Source organism: Colius striatus, chromosome 11 (genome assembly GCF_028858725.1).
Source record: "Colius striatus isolate bColStr4 chromosome 11, bColStr4.1.hap1, whole genome shotgun sequence".
Lineage (NCBI taxonomy): Eukaryota > Metazoa > Chordata > Aves > Coliiformes > Coliidae > Colius > Colius striatus.
Window position 1 is genome coordinate 12,897,052 of NC_084769.1, and position 23,513 is coordinate 12,920,564.

At 41.8% G+C, this 23,513-nt stretch overlaps 1 protein-coding gene across 2 annotated transcripts in view; it reads right to left on the reverse strand.

Moving 5' to 3' along the window:
• Positions 1–2,855: 2,855 nt before the first annotated feature.
• Positions 2,856–23,513, reverse strand: part of SLC49A4 (solute carrier family 49 member 4) — a 74,167-nt gene continuing 53,509 nt past the window's right edge. The window contains exons 7-9 of one of the 2 annotated variants that reach the window (XM_062005044.1): positions 22,609–22,736; positions 11,165–11,347; positions 2,856–7,011 (exon numbers count right to left, since the gene is read on the reverse strand). In XM_062005044.1, the coding sequence (XP_061861028.1) occupies positions 6,896–7,011; positions 11,165–11,347; positions 22,609–22,736 (427 nt within the window). In that variant the 3' untranslated portion in view covers positions 2,856–6,895. Of the gene's footprint in view, positions 7,012–11,164; positions 11,348–21,763; positions 22,159–22,608; positions 22,737–23,513 lie in introns of those variants that run through there. The other variant, XM_062005045.1, reaches the window with a different exon arrangement.

The following is a 23,513-nucleotide window of genomic DNA, read 5'->3' on the forward strand; positions in this document are numbered from 1 at the left end:
GAAACCCATGGAAATCTTTCTGTTGGCAGGGCTGGGCCCTGGGTGAGGCCACATTTGTTTAGCCTGAGCACTCCTCATTTCATAGCAGTACCTGCAGCCTTTTGCAGTGATATTAGAGCAGAAATCAATGATTCCCCTGTGTTCTTTCCCAGGATGAATGAACAGTATGGCAGGACATCTGAGTAACCTCTTTAATGTGCAACAACCAGTACGTAAAGTAACACGCACCTTCATGGTCAGATTCCAGTTTTAAAGGGCAACGATAACAGTGGATGTGTCACACGTTGACAAGTGTAGAGTGGTTTCAACACCGTTCTCTTCAACACAAAAATACATCACCTTGGAATCTTGCATACAAAAAGTAGAATTTGCCCTAAGATAACATTTTATCAAATCATTTAAAAAATTACAAAAGGAAAATGCATACAAACTCCAGTAAAACTGAACAGTCTCACAGGTCGAGGATAGTTTACAAAGATGCTCTCCAACATGTAAAAGCCTTTTCCTTTGCAGTCTGCTCACACAGTGCAAAGCCCCAACTCCCCAGCTGTTAGGTGCATCACGTCACTAAAAGCTGCTTTCCTCCACCTTACCGAGTACTTGTTTCAAAAACACACAGTGGAAGACATTACATTTGGTAAGGGAAAGAGAGATTCTAATCTAGCAAATCTCACAAAGACACGGTTGTCTCATGGTGGAGCAGCAACCCGTGGCCATCCAGCCCTGGGGATGCCCTGCGGGCTCTGCCAGGCTCGCCCAGCCCAGGTGAGGAAGGCTGCAGGCAGGAGGGCTGCAGGCAGGGGAGCCAGCTCTGTTTTCACACAATAGCTTTCACACAGTGCCCAGAAAGAGATCGATGTAGCCTGGGGTCACAGGCTGCCCCAGCATCCCTTCCCCAAACGTCACCATTTCCCACCAGTGTGCCAACGCAGCCTGTCCTACCTCGGGGGTTTGCTGTTGACAGAGCACACGCTGTCACTGTCTGTGCCTTACACTGGCCAGGCAGAGCAAAGCAGGGCCTGCTCTCCCCACAGAAGTCTAAGGGCTGAGGGCACACAACCCATTAACAGAGCATTTCCCCAGCCCTGCTCCATCCCCCATTCCTCACAAAGCATTTTCCTGCCTGGGGAGGGACACGGGGCATCCCAAGCTCAAGTATCCCTTCCCCAAGTCCCTCAGCAGCTCTGTGATGGAGCAAGCACAGCTCTCACCACCCGTGCCAGCATCACACAAACCTGCACATCCTCTCTGCGAAGCAAACATGGGGCTGGGGTTCTTTGGCTTGTGTAACTAGATAGACTAAGGTTGGAGAAGGGGCCAGAGCCTAAAGAGGAAAGCTCCCCATGAAGATAAACTTGTGCTCATGGTATTCTCTTCATGTAGCGACACAAAGTGAGCACAATGAGTCTGTCCACATGTAGCAAGTGGAGAAATCACATTGCAGCAACTAACAAGGACAGAGACTGTGGAAGGAAAAGCTGTTACTGCAGAGAGCAAGTCCCACCTGCCTTCTCTGCTGCACCTTGGAAAACCAGCCCCTCTATGCCAAGTGCCGCGGCCATAGCTGCTGCTGTGGCACATGCCACAGCACAAACACAAAACAAAGGCCAGAATCTCATCCTTGAGGGAGTGAAAAATGAGACTCTGCTCTAGTTGTGCTGCAGAAGACATCCCTCTTGTGCAAATAGCCCAAAGGTACCCACCAACGCTGCACCTTGTGGGCACGGCAGCTGCAGCACTTCCCTTCTCCCTGGGGAGAAGTGCTGGGGCTGTGGCAGTGGGGCTGTGCTCTGGGGGGACACCGATTGCTCCACACACATTGTGATCCCAAGTTAAAGGCAGACGTTAGCACATCTGTGCAAATATTTGCTTTTGCTTGTCAAAACTTTGGACAGAGTTACTTTTCTTCCTCCATTTATTAGTTTTGTCTGTCTTGGAACACAGATTGCAAAAAATTATAAGCAGATTGACATCATGTTCTGACTTTCTCCTCTGGCGCCAGCAGTGATGCTCCCAGAGGAGACAGGGCAGATATTCCTGTGACATCTGCAGCACCTGTGGCTGTGGGGAAATGAATGAGGGTCTTATGGATGCTCTGACCTCTCATCAGAGAGACAATAAGCCCAGAGGCTCTGTCAGAAGGGAGACAGTAGCCACAACACGGCTTTTCCTCACCCTACACGTGCCCCCCTTCTGCCCACAGCCCCCATGCTGGGACCCACTGAGGATTCTGAAGTTCTCATTCATTTGGGCAGGGTCAGTAGCCCTCCTTGCATGCCTCTGTATCCTCCTGGCAGACACCATATTCCTTCTTCCCTTAACAGCACAGAATGGCAGCACCAACATCAATACCAGCTCGACACCAAACGCTCCCGTGTGCTTTCCCACCAGTGGAGCGGTTGCCATGCCAAGTTATTACACTGACCCATGCTCAGTGCAATAGAAAACTCCTTAAAACTAATGAAACACAAAAATGCTTTTATCATAGTGACTTATTAATATTTGCAAGTGATCCAACAGACAAAATGAACAATGAAACCCTTATTATGGCATTCCAGGACAGTTATACCCACTGTGCAAACCGTCTAACTCCCACTCATACCTCAGTCAATCCTCACAATTAAACAGCACTTCCCTTTCTAGCAACAGCCACCACACACAGACCACCCCACCCAGCGTGTTTGCACTGCAGTGTAAGGCTGTGCAGTCACTTGCTAAGTTTGCTGTAGAACAAGCCAGGCATCAGCATCCCTGTCACCACAAACCTTCAAATTCTCTATGGATTTGATCAGTATTTCAGTGTTGAAATTCCCTCTGGAAATCCCCCCCCTCCCCTTCCCCAATCCACCAGCCCTCCTGGGTTACTGAGGCAAACACAGACAGCAGTTTGGGATTTTCCAACCCCCTGCAAGGTTACAGACATCCCCCTCCCACTCATTGCAGCTCTGTCAGACGGTTGGGAATAGCTCTGTGATGCTGTGAACCTGAACATGCATGGTGCCTATCAGCTTGGCCTCTCTAGCTAAAATTATAAGTTTTGGGCAAATTATAGTCTGTTGGTGACAGATTATCTGCTCACATATGTGCAAAATCCTTTGGGGCTGCACTTTCTTTCAGCTTGCCTGGTTTTCTAAACAGAAAAACCAACCCCAAAAGCAACCCAACACTATTTTTATGTACATGAAGTAGATGGTTGGCCAGCCCATCCCTCTAAACTTGGCCTGAGAGCAGGAAGCTCCTCTCCATGACTCTGGCTCAGGGGAGCAGGCAGCCACGTGGGAAGAAGGAATCAAAAGGAAATTAGTGGGTAACAGCAGTGATGAGAGACAGTGACCAGTGCCCTAAGAGAAGCCTCTGTCTGCTAACCCCGAGCTTCCTTGTTAGCAGCACAAAAGCCAGTGCAGCTCCACAGCTCACAAGAAGAAAAGCCGGCAGCAGCAGAAGCTGGGGGGAGTTGTTACTGAGCCAAGCAGAAACTTACTTAAAATGAGGAACTAATAAGAGTAGTCACTACAGAGCATCCTTCCCAGCATTTTTAATATCAACCAGAGCACAATTACTTGCAGGTTTGGGGGCTCTGCACTGCAGGGAAAACAATGTTCTTGGGGCTGTGAGGTTATGTGCCACGAAGAGAAGTAAATATTGTGACTTCCCAGCGTTATCTCTTTCTTCTGCTGGCAACTCACAGGCCACACAGCAGCCAACGCTGGCTACTCTGCAGCACTGCAACGTAATGCCTCATTTAGACTAAAAACCCTGTTGTGACCAGCTAAAAAATTAGAGACTTGGAACTCTGACTAATTAGTAAGAGAGGTATTAACTGGTTTGAGCCTGTTCTGCACTATTGCTAACGGTATCAGCACTGCTCGGGGCTCTCCCTGAGGTTTCCAACTTCCAGTAAAGTTCAGCTGTCCTGACCGCTCGGACCTTGGGTCAATCAAAACAAGGGTGGACCTACTGATAACCCAAAACCCATTCCCACAGCTCAGGTTGGGTTGCTGTCATGCAGTGAACTGCTCCTCCACAGAAGGATGATGCTGCAGGGCACAGATGGGGACAAAACTCTTCTCAAAGATGTTCTCACGTTTGCAAGCTCAGCTCTGTGCCAGGCCAGCGTTGCTCATCTAACAAAACACTATGGGCTGAGCACTGTGCGTGCAGAATGCAGCACCATCCTGCACAACTTCAAGCAACCTGGGAGCAAACCTTTGGTTTTCACTCAGGCAGATTTGCATCAGACTTGCTGGGAACTCTGGCTGAGCCTCAACTGCAGCCCGGTGCCTACAACCCCAGCGCAGCCATGCTGCTCAGCTCTGGGTTAATGTCTCTGCGTTGGTGCAGAGGCACCAAGGGTTGTAGTTAAGACCACACACTACAGTGCCCAAGACAAACACAGAAACTCCTAAAGAGGCCTCAAAATTCAGGAGAGCAGTGAGCAATTCTCACTGATTCAGAAAAACAATCAACAGGGTTTAAAATGTTGACTCTGCTCCTCTGACTGTAGTGGAGAGCTCTGCAGCCAGCAGCACTGACAAATATTCTGAATCGTTCAATGGAACAGAGGCACAATGGGTTAAGAGTGAACACTGCCTGAAGAGCTTCTCTATCTTAAACCAGTCAGGACAGTGAAAGGATTAAAAATCTCCATCACTCGGGACAGTGTCCGAGCTGTACAATTCTCATCTTAGTAAAGCTACAGTAAATTGCAGCAGCAGAGCTCTAAACAGCCATCCAAGCTTGTAGTTCTGCCACAACAATGCAACCCCAAACAGACTCTTGGCAAGCCATCCTTGGTTTCAGAAGACAATAGGTAGCAGCAGCTACTGGATGCTGAAACTATTCTGAGCACTAAAACATCGTAAAAAGAAGTTGGACAGTTACTACCATTCATCTGACAAACACAAGAGGATGATGCCAGCAACTCTGAACGTGCTGGTTAGATTGATTTAGTTATCCCACGGTAGGTTGGCTCCATTTCCACAAAGAGCCTGCTTCAAGACAGAAAAGATCATTTAGTGGCTGATATAGGCAATGAGCTAAGTCAGTTTTCTGGTACTACAGTAAATACAACCATTGCTCTGAAAACATAAAAGCAGGGAACAGCTTGTTTTATTTTACTGCACAGATACACTCCTGAGTTAAAGGTATGGGTGGCACATTCTCTCTACAGGAGGAGAGTGAAGCGATCTGCACCCAAAGGCCACGCTCAGCTCAGGGCTTATCTGAGCCACCTTACAGCATTGATAGCACCCAGGGCTGCAGGGCAGAGCCCTGCACAGGAGCAGAACCCTGCACTCCAGCCTCCCCCCAGCACATGCACACACCCCCCTGACATAAAATTGCTATGAGAGGAAATCACTCACCTCCTGCAGGAAAATTCCCCGTTGCAGACAGCCTACGTGTGAGTTTCCAACCACAGCAGCGACTGATTTAGTTACAAACGGTGGCACACCACCATCCAGAGACAGGATTACTTAAAATAAACCTATGTAAACACATACCCTTATACAACTTATATATAAAAGATATATATATAAGTTTTATTTGTGTATACATAGATATAAATACACAGGCACACACCGCAGAACACACACATGGAAGTATTGCAAATGATGCTGAACTGACATCAAAAGAGTTTAATTTAGAAATTACCAGCAGGTTTAAAATCGAGTTAAAAAAATCTATTCCAAGTGTCTTTAATATTTAATGTTCAAGTAAGGGTCAGAATGACCATAGATTAGTACTGATAAAAAGAGCTGGCATTGTATGTCCCCTATTATGCCAACTCTCGTGAGTTATTCCTCAGTGTCAAACTCATTGTCATCTCACCATCAGGGTGCTTCATCAACTAGAAAGATGTTTTAGTTTTAGGAAATTGTGATTTTCAAGAATGAAGTTAAGAAAGAATACTGTTTAGGCACCCTCAGTCATAAATGTATCCTAAAAACCACACACAGGGTATCAGCAGAGAACTAGCGAGACTCGGACACCCACAGTGTTCAGTGGCACAAGCAGGTCTTCACAGTAAAAAAGGCAGTACTGGAGACAGGGATGAAAAGGTGACACAGTGGTGGCCTTTAGAACAGCAATATTTACTGAGAGAGACTCACCAGTAAACTCCTGAGATACCACAGATGCTCTGTATCCACGAGATACAGAACATGGTGGCATTTCAGAGGCAACTGTGGGTGCAAGTCAGGTTTCAGTGGCAGCTAAAGCTATCGTTTACATGAGCTCCAGAGTAATAACAAACACCTCTAACAACACTGCAAGGATTGTTTGGGATATTTAGTATGGCTAAAAACCCTGGTACCAGTGTCTTATATCAGAAATCATTAGGTTAGAATGTAAGTGTAGTGTGGAAGCTCCAAATTGTTTAAGCTTAACTGTCAAATGGGCATTCAGCATATAAATGGCTATCAATTTAAAAGTGTTTTTAAAAACAATTTTCTTAAATCCTTTTTTTTTCCTTTTGTTAAGATCATTCACTATCTCTGTTCTGATAGAAGACTCCAGAGATTCCTGGTACCCCAATGTGCATAACCGTGAGTCAGCACACACACACACGCACGCACACACACACATGACTGTACACGTCACTGCTACATCAACAGCCTTTGAGACAGTCAGCCCCAGTTCTGGCACCAGGACCTTGTACATCAGACACATCCCCTTAGTGCAGCTCGGCATCATTATCACCGCTCAAAGTTCCACGTTTATCGCAAATGGAGGTGGTCTTGAAGAACAGCTTGTCCCTCACCCTCTCTAACAAAGCCACGGTTAAGTCTTGCAATTTCTTTATTTTTCCTCTGTTCAGCTGTGCAAATCCAGGCAGATGTGCAGACTGCAAAGCTGACTTCCAGGTCTCTTCCAACCCCTCACCAGTCCAGCGTTATCACACCGAGACAACGACGTCGAGATAGAGTCTGTCGTAGGACTCACGGAAGCACAGGATGAGGAGCAGGCTGAGCAGACATGATCCTGGCAGGCACCAGTTGAACCAGGAAAACTCTGTAAAGCAGAAAACAGACCCAATCTCAGAGTTAGCAAACATGTTCTGTGTTCCAAGCAAACAAAATTTTGATTGTTGGTGGGTCTGAAGGGAACTGCCGTGTCCTGAACACAATCCTGACAGCTCTTGGACAATGGAGCAGGCTGAGGGGAGATTGTGGTAACTCTCTACAACTACTTGAAAGAGGGTGCAGTGAGGCAGAGGCCAGTCCATTCTCTCCATTAACGAGTGACAGGACACAAGGAAATAGATTTAACTTGCGCCAGGGGAGGTTTAGATTGGAGATGAGGAAGAACTTTTAAGTTGTCGAGCATTGGAATGGGCTGCCCAGGGAAATGGTGGAGTCACCATCCCCGGAGATATTGAAGAGGCACATAGATGAGGTGTTGAGGGTTATGGTTTAGTTTACCAATGGGCCTGGCAGTGTGAGGTGAGTGGTTGGACTCAATGATCTTAAAGGTCTTTTCCAACCATAATGATTCTATGACAGATGGTTGACATGGTCTATGGGACTTCTACATGGACATTTTATTTAGATATAAAGATAGGTATATATATATATATAATCATAGAATGGTAGGGGTTGGAAGGGACCTTGAGAGATCATCCAGTCCAATCCCTAAGCCAAAGCAGGTCCACCTAGATCAGGCTGCACAGGAACACATCCAGGTGGGTCTTGAAGACCTCTAGAGAAGGAGACTCCACACCCTCCCTGGGCAGCCTGTGCCAGGGCTCCCTCACCTCAACAGTGAAAGAGTTTTTTCTTATGTTTAAATGGATTTTTTTGTGTTCCAGCTTCATCCCATTACCCCTTGTCCTGTCACTAGATACAACAGAAAAAAGGGATGCCCCAACCTCCTGACGCCCACTATTTAGATATTTGTAAATATTAATGAGGTCCCCCCTCAGTCTCCTCCAGACTAAACAGCCCCAGGTCCTGAAGTCTTTCCTCATAAAGAAGATGCTTCAGTTGTTCCAGTCCCCTGATCATCTTGGTGGCCCTGTGCTGGACTCTCTCCAGCACTTCCTTGTCCCTCTTGAGCTGGGGAGCCCAGAATTGGACACAGGACTCCAGATGAGGCCTCACCAGGGCAGAGTAGAGGAGCAGAACCTCCCTTGACCTACTGGCCACACTCTTCTTGATGCATCCCAGGATGCCATTGGCCTTCTTGGCCATGAGGGCATGTTTAGTTTATTGTCGTATATTTAGTCCATTGTCTTATATATATAAACTCATGCTTCCAGCTAATGTTAACCCTCCTTATTTGAACCTGTCACTGGAGAGAAGGGGGACAAGAAAAAAATTCTAGCATTGCTAATGCAGAATAAACCACTTCTCACGTCTGTACTCATTAGTTCTTTGATTTCTATGGATTGAAAAAGAAACCAAATTAAAAGCATAAGAAGCAGCATGATTTGATTTTGAAGCAAACCTGCTGCATGATATAAAGAGGGAAAACCAATTCTCAGAAGATACTTGTGAGTAGTACGATCAATTCCATTTAAAACTAGTTGCACAAACAGCTCCTCAGAAGGCTTTTTAGCTGTTAGACATAATGTAATGCTCTTAAAAGCCTGTGTTCCACATTCAAGAAGTTCTATTGTCTGATATTTGACTACTAATTGGCAGTTTTATTCAATTTTGGATGTTTTTTTAAAATGTGCACCACAATTTCCTTCTTAAAAACCCCTTCAGTTTGCCCAAGAAACATTCATTTTACTGGAGATGGCGTTTTACTTAATTTTTTTTAAAGTTTCCTTTATTATAATTGTTAATTTATTTTTACAAGATCTAAACTCTCCCTCAAGGTTTGAGTGAATCAAAATCAAAACTTCAGCACTGCTGCTTTCTTCAATCTGTAATTTATATCGCTACAAGCAAAAGCACAATCAGTATCAAACAATGCAAGGGCCAAAAGTCAGAAAGTCTAAAACAAAGTCACCCACCAAAACCGCTTACAGTTTTGTTTAGGGAGCAATCTGACTCAAAATTTCCCTAGGCTCGGGGAAGACCACGTTACGTGATGCCAGAAGTCAATAAGTGAATGCTGGGCTACTGTTTTCCTTATAATACTCTTGCTTAATTGGATTAAACAGACTTTAACCCCAATATCCTAAAAGACCAAATGTAACTTGTGAAGCCTTCATGCCTTTTGTATCTGAGGATCTGTGACAACACTGGTGATGCACACTAACACATCGATCGCGAGAAGCTAAAGGTCGATTTGCTTTTGTTTTTCCCTTGGAAGTCCCTGCAGAAAAGGCAAATGAAATCACAGCCAGAGGAGGAGGCTTTGGGTGTTAAGGCACAGCAGGGAGGCTGAGCTTGAGAAAGGTTTACATCTCCACTGTTCTAGCTAGACCAAAATCTTCAGTGCGTTGCAAAGTTTCCAGGGCTTGGCCCTTTCACAATGTGAGAGTAAGAAGAGAGAGAGAAATGGGAATTGAAACCACTGAGAGATTATTTAGCCTACAAAGCAAGATGAGGGAACAAGATGAATTTGGCTCAGTTCTGGCTTATCTTTAGGTTTCTTAAATGCCATTAGAGAATGTGTTTGATTCAAATGAAAGACCAATGTTTGATTGTTATCTGCCTTCTAAGGGATTTTATCAAAGGAGCCAATATCAGCCACTGGCATTGATCCTGCCCCAGTGATCACGTGATGTGCTCTTAAAATTTCGATCATTTGTGACATGATCAATGCATCAGAGAACAGATTGTCCTCGGCACAAACTCCTTTTTAACTTTCCTTTGAAAAAGCAGGAAAAACATTCCATGTGCATGGGTACACTAAATTCCAGGTTTACCCTTACCTGCATTTACTGATACCTGCAAGGGAAACAAATACTACAGACACAAGATGGCCCCAAATACCTTAGGAGGGAACGAGTTCACTTTATCGCAGTTCTTCAGTGACACTGCATCCCCATCCTCCATTATTAACCCATTCTAAACACTGGATAATGAAATAGAATGGAGAAATTCTCAGAATATCCTTCTGTAATCTTTTCATCTCAGGTGTAAACGTTGGAAAGAACAGTGTAAGTGAACAATGTTCACATCACTTAGCATTAATCATAAAAGTGTTCTTTAAACTATAAAAACTAAATACCACACCATCCAAGGCTAACAGGGATGGGATTCAGATGCTACAGTGATGCAGTTCAACGTTGGCATCAACAAAAATAATAACTTCTCTCAGTTTGTGTTCACAAAGCACAATCTGGAACAGAGTTGTCAACCTGCTTGTGATTTCCTGGCAGAAAGACACACAAAGCACACTGAAAATGTGCCCCAGGCTGTAACCTTCATAATTTCAAGCACAATTCATTTTGAATGATACATGCACTTGTGATAATATCTAAGAGCCCACACATTTTAAAGCTTTCAAAGCAGAAGTAAAATATTGCTTTACAAATCGTGCATCATGAATAAACGTTTACCACGACAACACAATTCAAGTCAAAAATCTGCATCTTTGAAAACTGACCACTTTACAGCTTAGAGCAACAATGTGTATTATGGACTCCCAAACAGCAAGTTGGAGGTTATGACCATGACTTTTGAGGAAGCAGATAATACTCAAGACATGAGCATGTCTGAAGAAGTTGATAAAAATATCAAGTAAAACATGGTTGTGTCCAATCAAGCCTCTAGATTATGTAAGGAAATCAATATTTTGTCTTTGAGTGGTGGTCAAGAGATGATCTCTCCCCTGCAATGGTATGTCCAACTCAATGAACAGAGATGACCACAAATGGGGTATTTCTGCTTTGCCCCTCCTGGGCAATACAGTTATACCCAGAAGCATGAGATTGGGTGAGCTTTACTGTGGTTTTGAACACCCATAGATAAAAACTTTATTAACGGTCACATTACCCAGGTCTTCATAAATTATAATGGCAATGTGTACCTTGATGGGATTTGCTGTAGCCAGAAACCAAACAGAATATGACTATATGCATCTTGCACTAAACAATTTCATTTTTATTAGCATGCATATAGAAAAACAACAATTAAAGTCCTTCCCTGCTGCTACATAGCAAGATTCAACATTTAATTATTAAGAGAACTCGTATGTGCAAATCCTTGTACAGCAAGGGTATGTCTTTGTGGAGAATTATATTTTCAAAGTAGCTTGCATTTCTTACCTGTATGGTAAAATGTAAGGAAAAACAGAAGCACTCCCATGAACACATTACTCAAAAAGGTGACAACTCCACAGGTAATCCCTTCTGGAACAGGATAGACTGTCTCCACAAAGAGCTCAAAGAATATCGGGACGCTGCTGTTGAGGAATATCCCCAACAAGATGCAGGATGTGTACAGTGTAGCTGTAACAGAAACAAAAGCAGTTATTAATTTCACGCTGGCATTTTCTCCCCCTATTCAATGCCACCAAGAACAATAGTACTTGAACAACTTAAAAATGCATAAGCTTATTTTTATCCTCCGTGTATCACAAAGCATATCACATTCCACTAGGTTTAAGACAGAACGCATGTACTGGTTTGGAAAAAAACCCAAATAACACAAATCAGAAACCCTGATTTATTTTGTTTTAAATACAACCCATGAAGACACATTCAGTGATTTGGAATTCGCTTGTAAGTAAAACAAACAACAGAATTATGAATGCAAAGCACCGCTTACAGTTTGATTTACCTCTGAAATGAACAGAAACTATTGTCCCACACACAATTAGGAAAGGCAGCAATTAAACCACCAAATTGGAAATGGACATGGATTAACCTTTTGACTTAGCTCTAAAGGTCAAAACTAATTTTGCTTCCATTTTACAAATAAATACTAATGATCTACCAGATATCAAGACATTAGTATTCAGCACGGCCTGAGCTGCAACATGTTGAATCCCTTCTGGCTTCAAAAGGAAATGAAGGGCACCGAACAGGCGGGAACAGGACACATTTGATAATGCAGATTATTCATCACTGTACATCAAATTGTATCCATGGAAGAATACAGACATTTCTTCAGAAGCCTCAGATATTCTGATCTACAATTCCTGACATTGCCAGGGTACTTAACATTTTAATATAGATGCTTAATGTATCTGTATTATCTATTAATAAACCTATTCTATTTATTTCTGAAAAAGAGAGACTCCAGAAGAATTTAACACCTATTTAGAAAGAAGACTGTGCTGAGCACTATCTTAGGAAGATTTCCTGACCTGCAGGCTCAGCAACCTGAGGTTACTGATCAAGTGAAAAGCATAAGGAAACTATTAGAAGGCTTAGTGGGAAAAAAAAAGGTCTGGAATAATTTCTGAAGTTTCCATGAAAGGGACAAGAAAGCAAAGAAATTTTTTTCAGATACAGAAGTGTGACCAAGTCACAGGGAAATTATTTATAGCATCTTTTCACTGCAGTATGGTACAAAATCCTTAGACAATATTTTTTACAGATATATATGTTTATACAAAATAGAAACTGCATTTGCAGTTTAATTTATGTTCTGTCTTGGAAAGGAAAGAAATGAAACAGCACTGCTTCATCTTCTGCTAAGCATTGCTCAAGCTTGCAATTGAGAAACTGTTAGGAAGAAGGAAGTTTCCAGCTTAAGAAGAAAAAAAAGGGTTTTTTAAAAATATCCCTCATTCTTAAAATATGAAAAATCATGGAAAAGAGATCAAGGCATTAAGAAGTAAAAAGGGCTATCTACCAGATCCTCCATTTGATGTGATATGTTTCCAGGGCACAAAGACATATTTCTTTCTCTACACAGCATTTGCCTGGACAGGAAAAAGAGGACAGAAGTCTCAGCCAGAATTATGATATAGATGGCATGACTACAGGAGGTACAGCTGGCCCCTGCTTTTAATATACCAGAAGGATCCAAGTTGTTAAGAACAAAAAGAGAAAGAAAAAAAGAATGCATAAACCACAGTAACTTTTCCAACTCTCAAATTCTCTTACTGTAAATTGTAGAATAAAAGCTAGAGAAATCAATGCAAGGTAAGTCCAAGAGTTGTCAGAGAAGGAGGAAAAAAACCAAACCATCATTAGGATGTTTTTCCTAATGGGCTCTTCCAGCTAACACTGAAGAAATGATTCCTTATTTATAAGATCTATTGATTTTCGCTGCAAGTCCTCACCAGTATTCAAAATTTCATGAACCTCTCTTTGAACTTGTATTTACCTCAAACAGCACTGCACATTGCTCTAACTGTCTCTAACTGCTGTCAGGTGTAGCCAACAAATCCAAACATATCCATCTACCTGAAATTTTTGTGCTGGCTTGAGAAATCAACACGTAAACAAAACAGAAGAATCTCTTGAGACAAAGAATACATTTGCCCCTTATTACACTCAATTGCAGAGATCTACAGATAACTACTTGTAACTTCTAGAGAACACTTTCAGAACTCTCCCCAAAGAAAAGAAGATAGTAGCCAGCTGCAGTTCTGAATCAGAAACTCAAACAGTGGTAACAGTTGTGAAGCTGCTGAAAGCCACAACTACACCATCAATAGTGGAGCTGTGCACAGGGTGCCAAAAGCAATACCTCTGCAGAAAGACTGAAACGTCTTCCATAAAGAGTAACAGCAGGGAAAGAGGAATCATGTGCCTCTCAATAGACACTCTCTAGACATACCATTTCCAGAAACTTAGATTCACTTGAGATGAAGGTAAAACTAAAACATGTAAGGTTAGCAGCCATTTAAAACATAAAGCCTTCAAATTTTAATCAATACAGTAGACATCCAAGCTCTCATAAAGCAAAAGGAAGCCTTCAAAAGAAATTTGACAGTCTAAAATATGCTCATCACTTACTAAAATGTATTAACAAGACTAGTCTGTAATTGCAATAACCCTATACTTTAGAAACTACACCCTTACATTTCCTCATCACGACAGTTTGCTTCAGTCATGCGAGTACACCCAACAGAAACACACACCTCACACTTCCCCTCTCACGTGAGCAAAAGCAGCTTTAGCATTACCTCTTGCTTCTCCCCGAGGTATGACCTGCCTTGTGTGCACGTCCCAAACTGACAGCTGAATATCAGTGTCAAACACCTCAGCTCAATCACAGGTCATACTCAGCTCATACACAGGTCATACAAGACGAGGCCTATGTACATGTATATGCATACTTGGAATTAATAAGCAGAAATGCCGAGGCAAAAGGACAAGTAGAATATAATGTGGATCCTGTAGATATCAATTTAAGTTCTAAGATCTAATGGAAACGACAGTATTTAACTGGTAAACCACAAAAAGAAACTAAAAGTGAAGCATCTGAAAGCCTCCCTCAAGGGGCACATATCGCAGTGATGGGAAAACATCTTTTACTTCATGGTTTTGTCAATTATCCAGGGTCCTGCTGAGTGCCCTACAAATAAGCTTATTCCATTAACTTGGCAATCACGTCACAAATCCAATCGGTCAACTAGACGGAAAGTTAAAGATAAGATTCATTTTCAGAAAAATAAGTTATAGGATGAAGTCAAATAAGAGCTCAGAAGTGGGTTTTGTGTTTTAATTCACACGCAAAATAGCACACTTCATATTTCAGCTTATGGGCAACAAAACACTGCAGCAGGGAGAACGCCACCTATTAGCAGAGACCATTTACTTTGCATTACAGCGACCTCGCATTGAACAAACACACACAATTACCATGATTCGGTGCTGCAGAAGAACAGCTGCTGAAGTTGCAGCGAATGTTTTTTCAATTAAGACAATCTTGATGACAGTCATTGGAAATGAATTTAAGGCTATGAAAGCACTGACAAAAAAAAAAAAAGAGAAAGAAGTAAAAAGAGATGACTTACCAAGAAGCTAACATTATGTCCTAAGGCCTAACAAGGACAAACAACTAGCTTGGATAGGCATACACTAGGGAAGCATGTCATCTTGTTAATATAAAAGAAGACTTTTTCTTAGAAAAGGGAATTAACTGCCTATGAAACTATGCATGAAATCGTGTACCCATGACAGTGGCAGCTGTGGACATCAATAAATAATGGAACTGGGCTGAGTTTCCTTAAAGTATTTTGATCAAGATCATGTTTTACAGCTGTTTGTGTTAGTTAAACAGCTATTTCTCAGGTTGGCCACTGCAAAAAACATCAGGAAAGGCAAAACACTCATCTACTTCAGGAAAAACTTCTTTCCTGTGAGGTTGAGGGAGCCCTGGCACAGGCTGCCCAAGGAATGTGTGGAGTCTCCCTCTCTGGAGGTCTTCAAGACCCGCCTGGACACATTCCTGTGTGACCTGATCTAGGTAAACCAAGGTCCCTTCCAACTCTGAGCATTCTGTGATTCTGTGATCTATTATCCTTTTCCTTTCATTATCTGAAGCACAGCTGCTTCAGAGAATTGGCCTGGAAGTGTCACGGCAGGAGGCTCAAGCTGGGCTTCAGCATGTCATGTTCATGCTTGAGGTGTGAGACAATCCATGCTATCCTCTCAGCAGTTATTCTCTTCCTGGACAGGAAGGAAACAAGGAATAAAACATGCCTTGACAATAGCACTAGAGATGTTACCGGTTAAGATGAAGCAAGGTACCGACTGGGGGCTGATGGTGCTACGTTGGCTTAGCACAAAAAGAAGAAAAAGTGTAAGTTCAGTTCATTCCTGGCTTATGATTCCCTGCAGGTCTTCAGCTACTGGATGACAAATACGTGCCCATATTCCAAAAACAGACTTTATCTCCCAGCCACAAGCTGCAGCAAAACTTGGTATCAATTAAAAAAGGCAAAAAAATGTAGCAATTCAAACAGGGATGTGATCCATATGACAGCATGCACTTGGTGTCCCCAGATGCGCTTGCAACACAGCATAAGGAGTCCCAAGTATCTCTGACATCCAAACAAGTTCCCAGAACTTCTGCAACATGTTTAGCAATTTACTCTTAAATTGTAACATCACTACAGAGTCCGATCGAAAGCCAAATGAAATTAATGAAAGAACTTATACCGATGTAAATATCAACCAGCTGGCATATACATCTTGTCTGATTTTTAACAAAGACTATGAAATATTACCATTTCTTTTAGAAAAAGTATTCTGCAGATAAATTTACAAAGGAAATGCAGAAACTCTAGAACAGTATCAAGTGCAAGCAGGAGGTACAGTATTTTCGTCCAAAGTCCTCTGCCAGGAACTCTTGAACTCTGTACATTTTGTTACAGTTCTCAGACAAATGGAGCCAAGACTCTCACAAATTTCAGATGGATAAACAGGAAAGCAAATACAACTGAATGTGTTTTCTTAGCAGTCAAAAATTTAAAGCAAAATCTATGGGGGTTTAGGGTAGTTTGTTATTGCCCATTATAGCAGTATCCCAAATGCCAAAATGAAAGGATAATGCCTCACATGGATGGATGCTTCATTGACTTTACTACCTCTACAAATTACCTGAACAATTCAGCTTTAGTTCCTACCAAACTCTCTAAAATCTGTTAAAGTGGTATCAAACTTCCCTGTAATTTCTCTCTTGCTACTGGCCATGGTAAGGATAGTCATGGAAGAAGACCTCCTTAATTTTTCCATGAGAAACGTGACTTCCTCAAGGTAAGACAGTAATTTTTACTGTAATTCATTTATAGGAACAAAAACACAATAGAAGGCGGCTGTCCCTGTAGTGCACACTTATAACATCAGTATGTTTCATTGCCTGGATTTCCATTTCAGCACACACTGATCAAATTCTTGTGATGTAGTTATGAAAGTAATCAAAAATCTGATCACATTTGATTTGGTCTACATACTTCCCAAGACAAAAGCAAGTGGAACTCATTTTGAAAGCAGAGCATTCACCTTAGAGAACTAGAAAGTGAAGAAATTACTGAGTAAGCCTCAGTGGTGGGTGGTGGTGCTATAAACCAGCTACTGATGAGTGTTTAAAGTGGACAGTTTTCATAGATATTCATCCCTGAAATGCTCTTCCCAAATTTCAGGCACTGTATACTATTTAACACTGGGTTTTAAAAATGTTTTTAAATAAATGCCTTTAATTATTTCTCTTTTAAGCATTCTTCTACCTGTGGACTTACAGAAGCTTTCAGGAAAACAAAGATCATTATTCTCATGAGTGGGAAAAGCACAGAGGGAGTGGGGGTAATGATCTGCCCACAGCCATAAGCAGGTTAATGCTGAATTCAGCTAGAAAAATAAATGTTTTCAGGCCACTTTTTTACCCTCCAAGTTCTCCTGCCTTACACTTCTAAAGCACATCCTGTTTACAGTAAAGAAGTTAAAACCTAAAACAGTCAGTATTAAATAATTAACATATCTCTTTTTCAATACTGTGCTTTAGAGATGAGGACAGAGCGATAATTGTGTTTATAACATTCACTGTGTTGAACCTGAAAGTAAAGTGTATGCTGCTTAACCTAACTATAGTCATCAACTCAAGGAGTTGCCACTGTATTCAGAGTATCTGCCATGCAGCACTAGAAAAGATATTGTAAAGCAAAATTCTGCTGAATGTGCTCAGAAACATTAGAATACGCTGTGCTGAAAACATTCCATCTGAGCTGCGAGCAGCTAGTGCTGCATATCAATCTTTGGAAAACGCTACTATTTGTATCTAGAGATACTAGCAGCAATACAAAGTGGCAAGATACTGAAACTGGCATTACAATGCCTTATACAATTATTTTGGGTCAAAGTATCCCATTGTACATAAATTCACATAATGAAGTTCAGTACAAAGCAAACTAACAATGAACTTGGCACAGAGAAACAGACCAGCAGCTGCACTGGGAATTCAATGGAGGAAACTATTTTAATGCTCAATGTGTACACAAAATGGTCTTTGAAACTTGCTGAAAAATGCAAATAATATATGTTAAAATTAAAAATCCTTGAAAGAAAATTCAAAGCTTGCTTAAAATGTAAATTAGTTCCAGAATCAAGGGTTTTTAAGAGCTGTGATTAGTTGATGAAAGGTGTTTTAGACAGGTGACATAGGAGCTATGATGGCACTAGATCATTATTGTCTTGTTTTCCTCTTTTCCACATTAGCAGTTGTAGTTCATACATGACTTCAAATATATTTTCCATACAACCTTTCGAAGATGTATCAAGAACTCAGCAAGAGACAAAAAACTTGTCTTGCTCTGTGGCAGGAGGAAAAACAGGAGCGCATTATGATAACACAGAGCAATGCAGACATTACACAATACAAACAATGCTAAACAGCATCATTTAAAGAAAACACAAAGCAGTCATTGATTTTTAATATCTGCATTAAAGATCCCCAGTCTAAGTAATTACATTTTGTAGGAAATATCTTTAGATGATGTCGTGCCTATTTACAAGGAGTTAGGAGAGTATTACACAAACAAGTGCAGGAAAAAACATTTTGCCGTGACCATTTTTTCAAATGTAATTCCTCCCCCAATATTTAAACCAGACATTACTGCAACTGCTACAAAGAATACTGATGAAAAGAGAGAGGTTGTTTGTTTAAAGACAAGTCTAGAGATTTTTCTTCCCTTTCCTTTAGGGTGAATTACTGGCCAAATTTTTAGTATTTTAAAAGCCTGCTTGCATGCAAACATTCTCACCTGAGTGCTTACACTGAGACCAGGTGAAGGAGAGGCAGAGGGTTTTCACAAGAGGGGAACTAGCATTTATGCCACGCAGTATCCATGTGCAAAAGAAACAGGCTATTTTTAAACCAGAGGAAACCACTGGTAAAGTCTACCTACAGATACAAAGACTCCAGAGTTGCCTTGCTTCCTCATTAAAATATCTGTCCTGTGCCATCAAGGACATCATGAGTTTGTGTGGAGTTGCTTTTTGCTTGGTAATAGGGAGAGAGAGCTGCAGTGCTGGTCCCGGTAAGCCGTTCTCAAACATCCCCCAGCTCTGAGCTGAACTCACCTCCAGCCTGGCCAGGCCACTCTGGTGCCTCTGCCATCCTTATCTGAGAAGGGAAACCTCAGCTGGAAGAGGAGGTGTAGGAGTGGTACAAGATGGAGACGACCATGCGGACCCTGCAGTCGGAGAAGGAGGAAGGAAGGACTGGAGACCCCTCTGCAACCCACAGTGAGAACGTCTGTGCCCCTGCAACCCATGGAGGGCCATGGTAGGACTGAGAGCCACCAGCAGCTCTGGGTAAGTGCACCCAGACAGGCACGAGACTGTGTGAGGAGGCAATCATGACACAGGCCATGCTGGAGAGCCTGCGGGCCCCAGAGACTCACACAGGAGGCAGAGAGGAGCTGCAGCCTTGGGGATGAATGCACATCAGCACAGCCTGTGCAGGGCTTCCCAGGGAGAAACAAGAGGCAGGAGCCATCAGGAAAAGACTGCCTGAAACCCCCATTCCTCAGCCATTCAGGGAGGAGGAGGTAAAGACATTGGGATCAGGGTTCTGAGCCCAGGAAGTGGGGAGAGGTGGGGGGAAGGTGGTCTTAAAGGGCTGGTTGTGCTCTCCATCATTGTACCACCCTGTGTTGTTTTCCATTTGCTATGTTTTTGGGGTTTGTGGTTTTGGTTGGTGGGGGCTTAAATTATTTTTCTGTTTTCTTCAACAAGTCAAGAAGTCATGTCTGTTTTGCCTGGGACCATAAGTGGCAACTGAGCCCTCTCTGTACTGAGGGAGTTCCAAACGCCTTTGGTACTTAGGCTTATGATGGTCCTTGGCTCCCGCTGGGCTTAAACCACAACAGAGGAGTGTTTAACTGTACCAGCAGTTCTATCATGCCACGTGGATACTCGAGGAGTTTCCAGGTATTGCTGAGGATGGTAGTTTTGTAGAGCAACGTCTGACTTGCTCAAAAGAATCACATCAGAGTCAGGGCAAGAAAGGAGGGGGAAGCCCTTCACGAAATCGGAACTAGTAGGTTGGAAGAGAAAACCTCCTTACAAGAACAAATGTGCACCCCAACAAGTCTCCATTAAAGTCAGTTCTGAACCCTGCTTGCCCTGCCTCAGCACTTCAAGTGTCAAAGTGTGGACCAAGATCCATAACTGGCTCTGTAGAACCACAAAGCCCAACACTTGTGCTCTTTGCCCCCAGACAGGAAGAAGTTGATGAACCCGTTAACTTGTCAACATCAAATTCTGTTGCCCTCAATAACTCAAAAATCCCTGCTTTGCCACAGGTCCTCAGTGATGCCTGCAAAGTATCTCTGATATTCAAAGCATTACATGGACTTGTAAAAACAAACCAACAAACAAACAAAAACCACCCAAAAAACCCCACAACAATCCAAAAAGAGGAAAAAAAGAGAAGAAAATAATGTACAATTATGGCTGTCTTTGTCCTGAAAAATCTTCTAGCTCTATAAAAAACACAAAAGAGGAGAACTACTTGGAAGTCCACTGTCAACCCTGGGTCACTGAGTATGCAGAGTGACTTCCACCTTTAACCAGCTACCTCAATTCACTTCCCAAAGCTGTTAGCCAAAGGCCTGCATTTGACCTCCTACATTTATACTCTGATATAATCTGTATCTCAAATTTTTAATTAAAAGATGAAAAAAAAAAAAGAGAAGCTCATCCAAATCAATTCAAATGTACCGTTTCTCCCAATTACTGTGGAATGCAGAGGTCATCATCATATTGCATCATTACATTGAGGAATAATCTAGCATGAAGTCCAATAAATTTGCTCAAATAGCTTGTGTGTTTTCATCCATAACTGCATATTTCATAAAGATATACCACTGCTTTTCTGTGTACAAGGATCTAAATTGAATGGGTGCATTACATCTATTTTGTATGAACTTTAATGAGAAAAGGCTGATATGAACCCCCCTCCGCCTATCTATGAAGTTTAAACATTATGCCACAGAAGAAAAAAGAGATCTTATCTGATAGCTTCACATCAGGCCCTGACGCTTTAGCAATTGCCTCTTTTGTGGAATGCACCATATTGCTGGTATTTCTATTCAAAACAAGCTTGTGTTTTATAGAAAAGGGTTCCACATTTACAATGACATATATAAAAACAGTACAGACAGAAAACTTTAATTTACAACTCAATCAGAGGAATCACACATTGTAAAAGAAATGGTAACTGCGTGAAAAGAACAATCCAATCTCTGCATTTTCATCAAGGGATGCTAGTTTAGGATACCTCAAATTAAACCCCAAACATCTTACACACTTTTGTCCTGATAGTGGATTGCCACTACAAAAAAAACCCACCACCATGATGCACCTACATGCATGAATTCATCCAGAACCTATGCTGTGTGCTGAGTTCTTAAAAAAAAAAAACCAAAATCAAAGACAGAGGACCATCAGTTTTGTTTTGAATCATTGGTGAGGACATATGTTAATCACTTTCACCTCTTGAAACCTCTCTGCTTCATTCTTATGCATAGACCTGAAGGGACATTTATGTGTTTGGCTTGTTGCATCAATTCAGTGGATAGAGTAACTGTAAAGATTTACATTACTGCAGGCTTGTAGTGATGAGGCAGGCAAGAACAAGAAAGAAGCTTTTATTGCATTCATTTTGGTTTTCATAGAAGAGAAAAATGTAGTCATTTGGTATGACAACAGCCACCATGAAATGTGATTTTGTTTATCGATTAAATTACATTTTATTTAAGCAGAACTGTTTTTAAAAAAGTTGGATTTTCGAGATAAATCACAAATTTGACCTATCCATCCAGATGGTGTTTCTCCTGAATTGATCATGTATTTCAATTTGCTGTACCCACTTTAGTTTATAGCTGTGACATAAGCAATGCACCAAGGACACTTACTGAAACTCAAAGTTAATTTGAGTAAACTGGTATTTTATACACTACTCTCCACACCAAACTCTTTTTATTAAAAATGGGAAAAAAACCCAATCTTTGTTTCTCCTATAATACACAGACTTGCCTTTGACAAAGATGGTGCTTTATTTAAAATGGATTTCATTAATAAACATTCCTTTCAATCTTGATGGCTTAGTTTCACTGTAACTCATTACTGTGTTGAATGTCTTGGAATCACAGGTGGGACTTGTCCTTCGGTGCTGACAGTAAGGTGAAAGACACGTTTTTAAGAACTTAAGCAGTGGTAATTTTCAACTAAGGGAACAGCTCACTGGCAGCTTGATGAGACCTCTGAGCTTTTCCCCCACTCCTGCCAAAAGCTTTTCTTCTCGTCTTTTTGTGGTGCTGGCTGAGTTAATTCTGGGCTGGAAGAGTTCCCTGAACCTGCATGCAGGTGCAGAAAAGAGGACAGCACAGTGCAGGGATATATTTAGAGGGATGAAAACACTATGGGTCACCTTGGTTTGAACTGCACTACATGTTCCCAACAATTAGCGTAAGTGTATATACAACGCTACTCCCATTCATCCGTTTTCTCTTGGTTTATTTATCACCTGTTATTCCAAAACACTCAAAACAGAAAAACACTGAGTCCCCAAATCAATTTAAAATGTATATTCTGGGTTCTTATTGTTGTGCTTTGGTAGTTGTTAATCTAAGTTATTCAAAGCTGGTAAAGATATTTCAGATACAATAGGTTTTCTAAACCTTTTTTTGTCATGGTAAAACTACAGTATTATTAAAGACACCAAACCAGGTCACAATATAGTTAAGACTGCAAATATTTGCCTGAAATACCTATTAGATATAAGAAATTGAAATCATTGTTGATACCTGTGGTTAAAGGCAGATGAGTGACACTAGTTAGACAGGTGAGAGTGAACCAGGTTGATGCTAATGTTGCTCCAGATAAAAGCAGCAGCAGTATCAACTTCAGCATGCCCCTGATAAAATCTGCAAATCTAAAATAAAAGCACAAATCAGAGCAGTACAAATGCTGATTTTCATATTATTTAAGTGTGATGTTTGACAATTAATTCAGTATATTCTCAATAAACGTTTTGGAGGCTATAAAAACCATTTAAAAACCATTTGTCATTTCCAGAAACAGAAAAAGAAGACATTTTTATAGAAGGGTGATATTTCTAGCTGTCAAGATGAAGAGCGATTGATTTTTTTAGCTGTTACAAAGTAACAACCAAACCAGCACAATTCTCAGGGCATCAACTGAGAACACTTGGTATACAGGAAAGGTTTCTTTTTTCTTCTACATTTGTTGGACACCACATCACACTACTACTTACATCGCTGTTTTGTCAGCGTTTCCAGTCCCCCTTGGCAAACACATTGCTCAATTAGCATATGAGGAGGCTGCTGCATTTCATTCAAGACATAGTTAAGTGTCAAGATTCATTCCTGTGAGAAATGACAAAACTCTAAATACCAGAATCCCCAGATCGAAGATGACAAGGAACAGCTTCTGAACCCTCAGATGCATTGGCAACAAAGCTCTTGGTGGCTCAGGCAAAGCAGGAACTCTTTACACAGGCAGACACTCTGCCACTGGCTGTTTCAGGTTGCAATGCTCCAGAAACCAAGAACCTGGTGCCACTCCTCTCCTACACATGTCCCACTGACAGTCTGAAGGAGGACAGTTCCACAAGTCCTTGGGCAGTCTGACCGTTACACAGAGAGAAATACGATCGTTGTGTTACCTGATGGTACAACTTTTTTTTTCA